This window comes from Pteronotus mesoamericanus, unplaced genomic scaffold (assembly GCF_021234165.1).
Source record: "Pteronotus mesoamericanus isolate MK-2021 breed Mesoamerican mustached bat unplaced genomic scaffold, CSHL_Meso_final contig_56, whole genome shotgun sequence".
Classification (NCBI taxonomy): domain Eukaryota; kingdom Metazoa; phylum Chordata; class Mammalia; order Chiroptera; family Mormoopidae; genus Pteronotus; species Pteronotus mesoamericanus.
In genome coordinates, this window is record NW_026555201.1 from 35,929 (window position 1) to 51,101 (window position 15,173).

General features: G+C 43.0%; 1 protein-coding gene across 1 annotated transcript; it reads right to left on the reverse strand.

Moving 5' to 3' along the window:
• Positions 1–203: 203 nt before the first annotated feature.
• LOC129075760 (ras-related protein Rab-5B) lies at positions 204–14,911 on the reverse strand. Its single transcript, XM_054579867.1, has 6 exons — positions 14,812–14,911; positions 3,804–4,065; positions 2,626–2,777; positions 2,248–2,370; positions 1,594–1,687; positions 204–1,262 (listed from the first exon to the last, which is right to left on the reverse strand). Exons 2-6 carry the CDS (start codon positions 3,964–3,966, stop codon positions 1,147–1,149), a joined length of 648 nt encoding a protein of 215 aa, XP_054435842.1. The 5' UTR covers positions 3,967–4,065; positions 14,812–14,911; the 3' UTR covers positions 204–1,146.
• Positions 14,912–15,173: the final 262 nt, after the last annotated feature.

Below are 15,173 nucleotides of genomic sequence, written 5' to 3' on the forward strand. Positions count from 1 at the left end.
GAATCAGAGCTGGAGGAAGCTAGCAGTGGAGATTGGGCTTGAGTAGCTGCCACTGATACTGTTCTCTACAGTCCCTCCCAAAACCTCATATACAACTTGGATTCCATTTAATTAAAAAAGTGAGAGGGCAAGTAAATCAATCAAAATCCCCATAAAACAAGTATCCCAGCTGAACTACCATCAATTAAAGTGCAAACTGCAGGGGGATACAGTGGCTGGGCCTGAGGCCATCTAAAGGCCAGAGAGAAAAAAAATGCATATGTATAAATCAGAGGATGGATATCAGAAACTGGTCCCTCCTCCAATTAGATCACAGCAGAGCCAAAGATGCAGGCAACCAGTGAAGATTCTTTGGAGGACCCTGGGGTCTGGTGTCTCCCCCACTATGGGGGAGAAGCTACCTAAGAGACTGAGGGGAAACTAGGCCTTGGAAGAGTTCAAGAGCCATAGATGATACTGCATCTCCACCTCCTCCTCCACCTCTGCCCAGTTAGCTAACAACATGACTCTCATCTGGTGCCGGAGAGCTTGCCTTCCCATTCTTACTTTACCTAGAAACACCTTCCACAAGGCCAACTCATGGATACTGCAGTGTTTTCAAATGAGAAACTCCAACCAAATAAAACCAAAAAAGGACATTTCCTTACTCCCTTCTGCTCTGAGCCTTACTCTCCCCAGGGCCTTTAATGTGACTGAATTGGAAACCTTCTTCTTCAGTTCCTGGGTTCACCACCTTCTCCATCCTGGGGAGAGGTGGAAAAGGGGATCAAGAACAGGGTTGACCAAAAGCAGAAGGAGCAGGAGACCAAAAAGTGTTCTCTGAAAAAATGGGGAGGAGGAGGAAAGATAAGTAGGTCACTGTCTTGCACCTATAATACAAAGTGAAGAAAGTTTGTTTTGGAAGGTAAGTCCTGGGAGATCTGACCCCCAAGCCCCAGAGTAGGGGTAGGAGGTCAGCGGCAACAGCTGCCTGGTGTTGGTTGCTGAAGCGTTAAAAAGTGCCATGACGGAGCTGTCAGGAGGCAGCCCTTGGGAGCCAGGGCTCAGTGTGCTGTTACCGTAGGGGCTGTGTGCTGAGGGGTGGGAATGGAGATTATTTTTTAGCTCTCGTGCTAGCTCCATACTTGTTTGCTGCTAGCTGCCCCCTCAGTTGCTACAACACTGGCTCTTGTTCTGCTGGGACTGCTCATGGAGATCCACGCCTCGGCTTCGGCCTGCTGCACCCCCCAGATTCTGGGGTTCACTCTTTGGCAACTTCTTAGCTAGAGAGAAAAAAGAGAAGGGAACAAAGTATGGTAGATTTTAATTCACCCTCACCCCTCCCCACCAAAGACTATTGGGTGGGGGAGAAGTAATGGGAAAGGAGAAAATGAGATATTGAAAAAATGTTCTAAAGAGGGGCGGCTTTACCAATTGTAAACTACATTAAATACGAGGGTGCCCAGGCTGCAGCTAAAGGATGCAGGTCGCAGTGGAAAGTTACGGTATTTCCATACCCGAAGTTTTCACAAGAGGAGACACCTCCATTTATCCTTATGACATGGGTTAGTGATCCTGCCCAGAGGTAAGGGGAAAAAGACAGGAAGACCTTACCTATTGCCAGGAAGAGATCGTTGACGTTCATAGCTGTCTTCGCTGAGGTCTCCATAAACAATAAGCTGTTGTCATCTGCATACGCTTGGGCCTCCTGCAAGGGGTAGGGTATACTGGTGCTCAGAATGTAGTTTAGGAACGAGTATGGTCCTTCCACTCCCATGTAGCACCAGAGCAAGGCAATATCCTAGGTTCCCTCACCTTAACTGTACCTCTGAGCCAGGTGGCCCTGGACCCATATTTTGGTGACAACTCCCTCAAGAATAACCCAAGGTCTAGACCACTTTATGCAACAAACATATCAGGAATCTTAATTATGGGAGATAGGGTAAGTTGATTGGGGGCTCTTGGGTTCTGGCCCTTGAATAGTCCCTTGCCTCAAATTCAATTGCTCCCTCCTTCCTGTTTTCACACTGGTATCCCCACAGCTGGTACCCCCTACCCACCCCTCTGCTCTGGAATTTTCTTCTGATTCCTCTAAAATCTCCTGGCTGTCATTAAGATCATGGTGTTGCTGTTTTTAACATGGAGCAGAACTGGGGAATGAAATGATGAATGTCCCCAGATGAGGTTTCCAGAGAGAGCAAGTTTGGACAAAAAAGGTCCCAAGCACAGAGGGAGTGCATTAGAAAGGGACTCTATGACCCATCTTACTTCATAGTCCACCATGCGCTTGTTGGCCAGGTCAGCTTTGTTCCCCGCCAGAGCTATAACAATGCTAGGACTGGCCTGTCGCTGTAGTTCCTTTACCCATGTCTTCGCTCGGGCGAAAGTTTCCTAGGAAAACATGAGGAAGAAAATAGGTGGCTGGACTGACTGCTAATCCAGGCCCATCATTTTTAAAATCCAGTCTCAAAACTCACCTGTTCTAGGTGGCCTTCCCTCACTGAAACCACCCATCTCTGATAATTTATTACCCATCTTCCGAGTACTTGGAAGCATAATTTTGCTATTTTGAGAACTTGTTTTCTCTCCCTCACCTAATTTAATTCCTATAAATAATGGCAAGGATAATCTTCTCAGCTCACTTACCTGATTAGTAATGTCATAAACCACAATTGCAGCTTGGGCACCTCTGTAGTACATGGGAGCCAAGCTATGGTATCGCTCCTGCCCTGCTGTATCCCAGATTTCAAACTTGACTGTTGTGTCATCTAGGCAAACGGACTGGGTGAGGAAGGCCGCTATGGATTAGAGAACAGAGAAGTTGTTTTGAGAGGATGAATGGGAACATCCCACTGCCCCTTCAAAATGTCTCTACTCTCAGTCTAAAGCCAGTCATGACCTGGGCCATTCAGTTACAGGAAAAGGTTTAGTGTTTTCCTGTTTCTACATAGGTCCTGGAACCAGGATTAAGACTGCCCTTGGAGAAGTCCAGCCAGAAGTTTCTCTAGCTAATGAATGGGCACACATCATAGACTACAAGGGACAGAAAGAACTGGCACTTATACCAGACTCATTTATCTTCTGACCAAAAAATAAGAATAAGAGATAATAAGCTTCAGATAAAACTCACATCAAGAACTTTGTAAGATTTTAAAGCTTGATGGGAGGTCCCACCATTATCCATGTTATTTGGCTGTTACTTTTTCATATAATCAAAAAGATTATAGCAGGGAAGGAGTGACATGGGAGTTCTCATCAAAGATCCTTTTGAATTACCCCTTATTTGGGGGTAATGGCAGGGAGAAGGTAGCAAAGGTGGGAAAAGCAGATGACTTTGATCTTTTGTACTTAGTTCCAGCCTCTATTTTACCAGATATGTGCACCAGAATGCACATATATACATGCCTATACCTCTGCCACCTCCAATAGTAATCAGCAGATCTGGGATAGGGCCCAAACATGCATAGGATTAAAATGCTCCCCAGATGATTCTGATGTGCATTTTTAATTACGAATCACTGCCCCAAACCAACCCTACTCAAGATGACAACTGAACTTCAATGGGATTAAGATGAAAGTAGGAGGAGGAAGACATAAAAAATTAGTGATTTTACTAATGCACAAAGGTCAATCTTTCATACTTCCTTCTTGAAAGCAAAAGGATGAATATATTCCTGCTTTTTGGCATCATAGCAATTTTTTTCTGTTTTATAAAGGATTTCCATTCTAGGGGGCTAAGAGGTCCAGGTTCACAGTCAGGTCCCTAGGTCTCCCTTCAAAAGCCTTACTAAGCATCACACCTCTTCTTTCCCTGAGATACTTACCTCCAATGGTGCTCTCCTGGTACTCATGGAACTGTCCTTTGACAAAACGTAATACCAGGCTAGACTTCCCCACTGCAGATTCACCCAGCAGGACCAATTTGAACTGGCATATTTTGTTGGCCTGGGGCTGCCCATTGGGCCTGGCTGTGCTTCTGCTTGTCATGGTTAGATTTTCAGAGTGGGAAAGGATGGAGGGAAGGGGATGCCACAAAGCGGCAAAGGGGGAAGGGGAAGGGGAGGGGACTTCCAGGCTTCAACAGTCCTGCAAGAAAAAAAGCAGGTAAAATTAAACACAGGGCCATTACAGCTACAATTGCTTTTTAGACGAAGGCTAGAATCACCTCATTTCTTTGCTCCTATGATCTTATAATCATCCACCATTAAAAGATTACACCACTGAGTGTAAACAGGCAGCTGACACTCAGTGTTAAGTGTAGGGAACAATAAAATAATAAGTGCATAAGAAGTAGAGTTTGCCCTACCACATAATTTCCAACTGCCAAGGGAGACTGAAACTTTGAGAAGTCTTTATTCCTTCCATTAATTTCCCACTATATCTTCAAAGAACTTTTAGTTGGCCTGAAACCCACAAGCACCTACATCCTCAGTATCTCCTTGGTTTTCTGGGGCTGTCCTTTTACTTCCTCCCACTACAGTTTCTCTCTAGCTTTTAAAATAAGTGATTCATTCTAGGGGTGCGGAATGTCATCTCTCCTAACATTGGAGGGGTTAACTTCTGGTTCTGTATCCTTCATATATGACTAGTTGTCTTGACATTTCTGAAAAATCTAACCAAGGTCCAATTGCCAGAAAAACCTATCCATTCTCACTTCTGGCCAAAGGTGAGCAGAGAAACACAATCAGCAGGCTGCATTTGGTATCAACTGTTTCATTTTGCTTCTGCTGCCTCTCCACGTCTGAAACGGCCTCTCAGGTCTAAGAGTTAGTAGGCTTGACCTGCTCTCAACTTGCAGCTGTCTTCCTGGTGCTTAGGGATTAGATTACCCTCTATACTAAACTGGCCCAACAGCTGTAGCCCTCCAAATTAGAGGCAGAGAAAGAAGGTGTACCTTCTAAACACATACAGGAATCTCCAGGGGGTGATGTCAGAGGAGGCAAAGAGAGAGAAAGAGAATGAAGAGAGAAGCTGGGACTTTGGGAGCCTAATCATCCAAACCTGATATTTCATTATCTTGACCCTGAGGGGAAAGGAACCATGACATTCAAAGAATAGTTAGTATGATCAAAGAATGCAAAACCTCTCTAAATCCTAAGCATCGCTTGGGTTGTACTTTGCTTGTTCAAATTAATTTTTTCCCTTCTCCAAGGTTGACTCTAGCGACTCCACAACCATAATGCTCTGGCATACGTCGGGAAACATTATTTTGTCATTACAGCAAGTTGTTTTGGAGCCAAATCAGGGTAGAAAATTTTTGCAATCCTAGTAAAGGCAGAAGAGACAGTAAAGATAGTTGACAGAAAAAATCATACAGGAGGCAGTACAGAGGCACAAAGGCTATGGAGTCCAATTCACTGGGTGTATTTTACAAGTCTGCTTACTAACTGTGCAACTTTGAGCCAGTTACCAAATTTAATTTATATATTCCTTTTCTCATCTGTAAAATGGATAATAGCTTTATAAGGAACTACTTCATAAGGTTGTTGTGAGGATTAAATGAGATAATATATGTATATAAAGAGCTTGAAGTGTTTGACCCAAAGTGCGCAAATGGCTATTAAGCTACTAATCATTAGTATGACATCGAGAACATTTTTCTGCCCAAGCCTTAACTTTCACTTTTATAAAGTGGAAAAAATACGTACTTCATAGAGTGGTTATGAAGATTAAGTGAAAATTTATTTAGCATAATGCTAATAAACAAGATAGGTATTGCTACTGAGTGGCCCTAATTCACAGAAAAGATCAATTTAATGTATAATTCAGTATTAGTTGTCAATATATTCCTAAAAAGCAGCCATGATATAAAAGAGATGGGGGAAAAAACGTGTAAAGAGGAAGTTGGCATAGAAGTGAGAACTCAGAAAAGTCCCAAAGTATACTAGAGTAAGACAGAAGAATGGAACAAGTTACTCTGATCCTACTGGGCATTCTACAGTACCCTTGGCCAGTAAGTCCTACAAATCCAGATCCACATGTGCCATTTTGTGATGAGGTTTTCACTGGTCTATAATGAAATGATAAAAATAAAGATGATATAGCAAGTTTTTTGTAAAGCTAAATTTATTCAACTTAGAGTGTTCTTTATTACAAGATTTTGTTTCTTAGAATCAATGCTCTCTCTCTCTCATGGAAAAACCTCTCAGACCTATTGTGAAGTTGAAAAAAAAAAGAGTTGTAGACAAGCCCTGGCTGGTGTGTCTCTGGGGGCTGAGTGCCAGCCTGAGAACTGAAAGGTTGCCGGTTTGATTCCCAATCTGGGCACATGCCTAAGCTGCAGGCCAGGTCCCTGGCCAGGTCTGGTTGGGGGTGTGCAACCGATGGATGTTTCTCTCACACAGCAACATTTCTCTCCCTCTCTTTCTCCCTCCCTTCCCCTCTCTCTAAAAAAAGTAAAATATTTAAAAAAAAAGTTGTAAGCTAAAACACATGTTGGATCCTATTTCTGTAAAAAAGAAAATCCTACACAGAAAAAGTTATTGAAAGATACACACCTATCTGTTAACAGTTACCTCTGAGGAGAGTGGGACTGAGGAAAGCGGCATGTGAAGAATTCAGATTTTCCTTCCCAACCCAACTCTCTGGACTGAGCAGGACCTGGAGGGAAGAGCCCCAGCCTCAGGGACACAATAAAGGTTTGCTTTGCCAGGAAAAAAAAAATTCATTTTTTTCATTCTACTTTTTTTTTTAAATTTAATTTATTTATTTTTAGAGAGGGGAAGGGAGAAAGAGGGAAACATCAATGTGTAGTTGCCTCCTGTGCGCCCCCTACTGGGAAGCTGGCCAGCAACTCAGGCATGTGCCCTAGACTGGGAACCAAACCGGTGGTGACCTCTTGGTTAGCAGGCCAGCACTCAATCCACTGAGCCACACCAGCCAGGGCTACTTAATTCTTCTTTTTTTTTTTTAAATAAGAAACATTTTAAAAAATAGTTTTCTAAACAAGTGTTTGGTTTTTTTTTAATGTTTAAAAAAAATAATGGTGACAGTAGTAAACTTCCTAAATATAATTACTTGGAAAAATAAAACCCCCAAATATGAATTTAAATTTATTGGTCCATGAAATCCAAAATTCTGGGAACCAGTACTGCAAGATCAGTATTAATTGGCTTCTTAACAAATATTAAACAGTTCTTTAGCTGTTTTCACCCTCAAACCTTTTTAGAGTAGTGTTTCTCAAACTGTGGCTATAAGCCAGTAGCGACCTTGATATCACTTGATGGGTCATGATCAGTATATTAAAAAAAAAAATCAAGTATATCGCAAATAGTATAAGAATAATGTTGTAAAAATGTCACTTGTATATGTATACACACTGAATTATGATGTAAAATGTTTTTTTTTTTAAAATAATGTTACTTGTGATCAAAAAGTTTTAAAAACACTGCTTTAGATGCCTGAAATTGAAAGATGGGTTAGCAGGGTATGGGAAGAAGTCTAGTCTCTGGCCAGCCTATAGGCCATACTTAATTTCACTCCTAGGTGAAATTAAGATGAGGGCTGAGTATAGCTTTCCAGGGGTGAGAGGATTCTCCACACCTGCTACTAAAGTTATGGAGTACTTATGCAAACAGGAAGCAAAATTAGAGGCAGTCCTGTGTAGTGTAAGGGCTTTGTCATCAAGCAAGCCTGATTTTTATTCCCTGCTTTCCCAGTTACCTCACTGTGATCTTAGGCTACTCACTCACTTTTGCCTTTCTGTGTTCCAGACTCCTTATCTATAGGCTAAATGGGGGAGGGGAGCGGGGGGCGGGGGGAGAGGCAGTGGCAAAGAGCATAATTTGATTTCAATTCCAAAGGTCTGGGTACATTTAGGAAATTTGTTTCTCTTAGGGTTTCTCAGCATCTGTCAGGATGAATTATTTTTTAAAACATAGCATCTATGAGGATGAATTATTTTTAAAAACATTTGTGTGGTTCATATATATTGTTTCACAGGCAAAGAGGATGGGATATCATAAAACTCTACACTTTAGGTGGAATAATAAATTGATCTTTATCTCTTCCTCTCTTAAAAAAAATCAATAAAATAAAAAATAAAAAAACCCTGAAAACATGACATAATAGAAAAATAACTATATAAAACAAAAAAGAAGAAAAAAAGAAATAACTGCAGATGATAAACTGATCAAGCTTCATTTAGTGAGTGACATAATATACACTATACTCTTAAACAACACGAGCACTGGCCTAGTAGCTCAGTTGGTTAGAGCATCATCCTGATAAGCCAATGTTGCAGGTCTGATCCTTGGCCAGGCCATACATAGGAATCAACCAATTAATGCATAAGTAGGTACAGCAACAAATCAATGTTTCTCTCTTTAAAAGTAATATTTTTTTTTAAGAAAAAACATTAAGAAAAGTCACTAGATTCTTCAACTTATTCCTTTACCTTTTTATCTACTTCAAACATATGATCTGAAAGGTGTAACACTTGGCCTGGCTGGTGTTGCTCAGTGGATTGAGTGCTGGCCTGCGAACCAAAGGGTCACTGGTTCGATTCCCAGTCAGGGCACATGCCTGGGTTGTGGGCCAGGTCCCCAGTTGGGGGTGCTCGAGAGGCAACCACACGTTGATGATTCTCTCCCTCCCTTTCTCTAAAAATAAATAAATACATACATAAAATATTTAAAGGGCGGAACACTAAGCCTTAATGTTACTACTATAGAAAATGAAAACATAAGAATTAGAGTGGACTGGGAAAATAGTAGGGAGTTGGGGAAGTGTGAAGATAGGTAACAGTCACAGACAAACCAGAGGCCAGACACTCAATCAGCAAAATTTCTTGCGGCTAAGCAACCTCGGGCTATCAGAGATTGGTTAACTACTGGGTTATAAAAGGCTACCTCCCACTCCGGCCAGGTAGTTCAGCTGGTTAGAGCATTGCATCTGATATGCCAAGGTTGTGGCTTCTACCCCATATCAGGGCACATATAAGAATCAACGAATGGCCCTGGCTGGTGTGATTCAGTGCATTGAGTGCCAGACTGCAAACCAAAAGCTCACAGGTGTGATTCCCAGTCAGGGCACATGCCTGGGTTGTGGGCCAGGTCCCCAGTGGGGGCATGCAAGAGGCAACCACACACTGATATATAGATAGATAGATAGATAGATAGATAGATAGATATATCTATATCTATATATATATCTCACTCCCTTTCCCTCTAAAAATAAATACATTTTTAAAAATCTAAAAAAAAAAGAACCAATGAATGCATAAATAAGTGGAACAACAAATTGATGTTGCTCTTTCTCTCCCTTCCTCTCTAAAATTTAAAAAAAACAAAATTACCTCCCACCCCAATGTGTCACCCTCAATATGCCCTACCTTCTCTGTTCACAGGAATTGATGGGCTGCCCATCACTGTACCTTTATCTTTAATCCCAACATTATTTATAAGGGTATAGTGGGGTTTTTTTTTAAGATTTTATTTATTTATTTCCAGAGAGGGAAAAGGAGGGAGAGAAGAGAGAGGGAGAGAAATATCAATATGTGGTTGCCTCTCACACGCCCCCTATTAGGGACCCAGCCCTCAACCCAGGCATGTACCCTGACCGGGAACTGAACCGATGACCCTTTAGTTTGCAGATCAGCACTAAATCCACTGAGCCACAACAGCCAGGGTAGGTATCATTTTTTTTAATTCAGTAATTAGACTTTCAAGAAATCAGGGGTACAGAAATAATACATGTTAGATTCAGCTGACTTCTCCACTGTTCTGGAGGTGATATTTTATACTAAGAATTGACAGTGGGCAAATGATCCATTCAAAGATGAGAATAAACCACAGCCAACCACTCAAGTAGTGTGATGATTATTACTTCCAATCCTGAGGCAAAAAAGAAAAGGGAGTTGCCCTGGCTGGTGTGGCTCACTGGATTGAGGACTCATCTGCGAACCAAGAGGTTGCCAGTTCAATTCCCAGTCAGGGCACATGCCTGGATTGTAGGCTAGGTCCCCAGTTAGAAGTGTGTGAGAGGTGATCCATGTTTCTCTCGCACATCGATATTTCTCTCCCTCTCTTTCTCCCTGCCTTTCCCTCTCTCTAAAAGTAAATAAAGAAAATTCTTTAGGAAAAAAAAAAGAAAGGGAGGATAAAGAGGTTTTTCTTTCTTTCAACCCTTTCAGCTCAAAAGAGAAGAAACCAAATTTAACTTCCCTTAGAAGTGCAGCTCCTTGCCCTGGGCGGGTGGTTCAGTTAGTTGGAGCATTCTTTCATGCACCAAAAGGTTTGATCCCTGGTAGGGCACACACCTAGGGTGTGGGTTCAATCACCAGCTGGACATGTACAGAAGGCAGCCAACGTATGTATGTATGTATGTATGTATGTATGTATGTCTCTCTCTCATCAGTAAACATATCCTCAGGTGAGGATTAAAAAAGAAAAAAAGAAAAAGAAGTGCAGCTCCACAGGAATGACTTATCAAAAGCCCATTTCCTAGGGAGGATTGAGGCTTGACTATGGTATCAGCCCACTGGGGAGTGGGGAGGAGGATGAAGGAGCAAGTTTTTGTTTTTAAATTAATTTACTTATTTTAGAGAGGGGAAAGGAAGGACAAAAAGAGTGGGAGAAACATCCATGCAAGAGATAAGCATTAATCAGTTACCTCTTGTAGATGCCCCAACCAGGGACCAAACCCAAAACCCAGGCACAGTAACATTACAAAGTTAGGAAGACATAGGCCTTCCCTGGGAACTGGGATCCAGTCCCATATCCTTCTACAAAAGGATTCACTTATTATTATGCCTTTCTAGAAGGTTTTGACCAACTTCTGCCAGGACAGTTGAAAGAAGCAATTTAATGGAAGGCAACAGGGAAAGAAGTGGTAACTTTTGCAGGATTCAATGGGCCTTGGGATTAATTGGGTTTATTGAGCAGTAAGGAGGGCAGAAGCCAGTAAATACCTTCAATTCACAAACTTTTAGATCCTAAATTACCAAAACCTTGAACTGAGAGTTCTACTGTTTGGCTCAGCTCTTTCATTGTGTTGACCCAATGTTAACCAATGAGTCACTGGCTTAAATGAGAGTCCTTTCACTTCCCCCACTCTCTCTCTCTTCTTTTTTCTTAAGAGGCAGAAAGCATACTTATCTCTTATCAGCAGGGTAGTGCAAACTCCCTATTATTGACCTAGGAAAGATTGGTATGCCCTTCCATACCTTTTCTGCCTACAAATTCCTAATGTATCTTTTAAGGCCAACCTCAAATGTCACCTTCCCTAAGAAATTGCTTAATTACCCTCTCACTCCAGCAGTATCATTATTGCTTCCTCTGGGGTCCCACAGCATTAAGACTGTATTGCTATCACAGCATCTATTACACAATATGAATTTTAAATTAGGAGCTTCTCAGAAAGTGTGACTATTTCTTGTCATCTTCAATCACCAGAGCGGAGTACAATACCTGATCCCTAGTAAGTGTTCACTGAATGCTCCCTGAATTAAGGCCAAGGCAATCCTGCTTCTTCCCTCCATCCACCCTTCCCCATCTGTGCCATTTGATTAGCATTTTACTCAGTTCCATTGAGGAATGTTTTAAGGCAGCCTCAGAGAACCAGTTCTCTCCTTGGCCTCTTTGTGATCTCCCTTGGATGGAGGGCCCCCCCTGGGACCTAGCCCACAAGGTATTGTTGCAACTCATATGGGCTAACTGCTTTTCCTGTCGCCCGTTACTGTGTCTCAAATGGCCTAATCATACCCAATGTGTGGGCCTCCCACCTGGACACTGAAGCAACTGTGGGTAAAAACAAAGTTCTCTGAATTTACAGTTGATGTTAATGTTCAGTAAACTTTGGGCCATTCTCTCTATTAATTCTTGAATTAGAGACACACAAATTAAAAAATCATACCACTACAGAGCTTGAGGACACGCTGAAAAGGTACCCACGGTCCCTAAACAGAAGCTGCAACCTGGCTGACAAATCTGCCAGACTTTGCTCACCTGGGTGGCTCTTACTCAGTTTAGTTGTTGTTCAGTCAATGACTAAATCTTTCCTAAAACATTTTTGGGAAGTGGGAGTGTACTGTGTAGGGCTTTAAGGTATCCTTTCTCCTAGAGGGCTGGTTCATTTCCTCAAGTTCATTGTCTTACACTTTGTTTATGCCCAGAAAATGCCTCAGGAATAGGACAGACGCACTTGCTTCACCTACCCTCTGCCTCCTCCGAAGTCAAATTCTTATCCATGTACACAAATAAGCTAACTAAAGAGGAGCAATCCTTGCTCCTGGGCAAAGTTAGTTAGAAGATACAATGTATGACATCAAGGGCAATGGGAAAGCTCTCTTCTCCAAGTAAATTTTTGTAACTCAAGGTTTTTGTTTGAAATTCTATATTGATAATTCCACTTCTTAGCTCCTTCTTATGAAACAAAAACCCTTGGAAAAACTAATACTTTAAGTGACTTTGTTATTTACAACTTAATATGAAGCAATTCCAGATCATTTCTTAAAGGCAGGCTTTGATTAAGGGGAACGTAGAAAAGATTAAAAAAAAAATAAAAAAGAAGGGACAGGATATCACCAGGATGTCAAAAAAAAAAAAAAAAAAAAAAAGGCAAAGTTTAGAGAGAATTCTCTCACACACACACACACACCTCCCCACCCCCTACAATTTTCTCTAGGACTGGCTTTGCAGGAGAGAAAATAAAAGCTCCTAAGGGGACAACAACTGAGATTTCTGTACAAAGGCTGGGCATATTAGAAGGCTTCTAAAACCAGTAAGGACAAATTCAATAAGGAGGTAGTAGGAAATGCCCCAGCTATACTGAGGTTTAAAGGACAACCAATTTCACATCCAGAAACTCTGGAGCTTCTCATAGAAAAACAAATACAAGGGACCCTTTGGAGACCATCATCTTCTTTTGGGATAATAAAGGGACAGTCATATAACTTAAACCCACAGAGATCATGAACCAGAAGAGGTCTCAAATTTCTCATGTTAGCAGAGATGCCAGAAGTTCCCCCAAACAAAATGATTCTCCTTAATGTTTTTTTCCTGCCCATAAAAAGAAAAAAGTTTTTGCCATCTACTTGAGCATTTTCTAGGATACACAGTGTATGGCTGGGGTGTGTGTTCAGAAGGTGAGGGATAACCCAGAGTACAGCTCTCTGCTTGTCTGAAACTGATAGAAGCAAGACAAAATGAACTGTGAAAGAAGCACAATAAATAACAGAGTATCATTCCAGAAGGAACTATGAAGAGATTGAGAACAGAGTTTGGTGGGAACAATAAAAACAGAATTGCCTTTGGTGGCACATCCCCCAAAGCAAAAAGCAAGATTAGTCTGACCTGCTGTCCCTTATATCTGACCTTTCTGGATGAAATATCATGAGTGATGTATGTGTGGGAGGATTTACAGTTTTTACTCTTCTGTAAAGCATATTTAAAAATATGTATATATTACTTTTGACATTAAGGAGAAATGTAGCTATAAAATACATTGGTATAAAAGGGAAAAGAAAGAAGTATAATAAGGGAAAATCCAATAGGCTCCAATCTATGGCAGACTCAGATCAGAAAACCATTAAAAATATATGTAAGGAGGAGACTCCTGTGCCTTAGAAATCCATCTTCCTTCTCCCTATCCACCCCTTTCCCCAAGTGCCTTATTGTTTACTGAAGAAGTAAACAAAACTGGTGATGCTAACTTTGTGGAATGTAATTTCTCTTCCCCAAATCCCTTTCCTCAGTGATATCGCTTCACATTTCCAGGCTTGGTTCCACTTAATTATTACCTGTCTGGGAAATACCCAGTCTAAGTCCTACAAAGTTTCACCAGCCATGGTTGGAAGATCTCTTGGTTGCTGGAGTATCCCTAAGTACCTTTCCAGGGCAGATGAGATGACTGATTCCCCTCTTCTAGGTGAGAGATATGGTATCCACTACAGACCACATTACTAAGTGGGAAAACAAACCCCCCCAAATCCAACTCCTTAGCTCTTGCACAGGACTGCACCCTAAACCAGCTGAGGCTGGTAAGAAGAACCAGACTGCACCCTCCAGATGAATCCAAGGGAACGTGTAGGGGTTGAGTTTGGAACAGCCAACAGCCACAGGGGGAAAAAAAATTAGGTTTGTTTTCATTGGCTACCCTGGGAGTACCAAAAACTTCAAGTTACCACATCTCAACACTTAATGGGAACAAAAGAGAGGGGCCTCCCAAGTCCCACAGGCTCCAGCCTACCCTTGAGCATTCCCAGAAGCTCCTATAACTGATACCAAGCCCTGTTTCCATTTACCCAATCACCTTAGCCTTCTAGATTAGGAAGGCTTTCTTCATTTGCCTCACTCAACTCAAATCCTCTCGGCTCAACTCTGGGGCACCCTAGTTATTTTTATAACAATCACTTTCCCTGAAACAGAATGCCTCTTACCCAACTAAGAACTCTTCTGGGACCCTACCAATTGACATCTCCAGAGCACCAGCCTCGGTTATCCTTGGGACCCAGGCGTCTGGGCTGACCCCTCCTCACCTCCCGGCAAATGGGCTTACCTCATCCGCTTCCCCAGCCCTTTCCCCCAGCTCCTCCCTCTCAGCGCTGCTCAATGAGGCCTGCCCCTTCCCTCGCACAAGACCTGGGCCTCGCGCGCCGGCCCGCAGCCCTGTCGCCGGCAGAGCCCGGCCTCACCAACTTCGGGTTCCCAGCCCGCTTGGCCCCCTCCTCAGCGCCCCCATTAGGCCTGCCAGGGACCGGCCCCCTTCTCCCCTTTCTAATGGGCCTCTCTAACCCCATAGCTGGGGCCCAGGCCCGCCTGCGCTCTCAGGCCATGCTGCTCTCCACTCCCGGGCGCCTCCGCCCCTGCCCTCTGGGCTCCATCAGCTCGGTACCTGGGGCTCCGTCTCCCCCGTCGGGCCCAAGCCTGTGTCGAACAGACAAACAGCCGCAGCTCAACCAAACCCTCCTGCCCCTCCTCCTCCTCCTCCTCCTCCTCGCCCTGTTGGGGCGGGGACCCTGGCCAATGGCACAATTACGCCTACCATTGAGGGTGGGCTCTGTGTGCACAGCTCCGCCAATCCTTTAGAGAAAGGCGGGCCTTTTTCGGCCTTGTCACCGAGGGCGAGCCAGAGACCGGATAGGCGTGTCCCCAGGCCAATATGAAGAGGGAAACCTTGAAGCGTCCATCTTCAAGGTTTCCCTCTTCATATTGGCCTGGGGACACGCCTATCCGGTCTCTGGCTCGCCCTCGGTG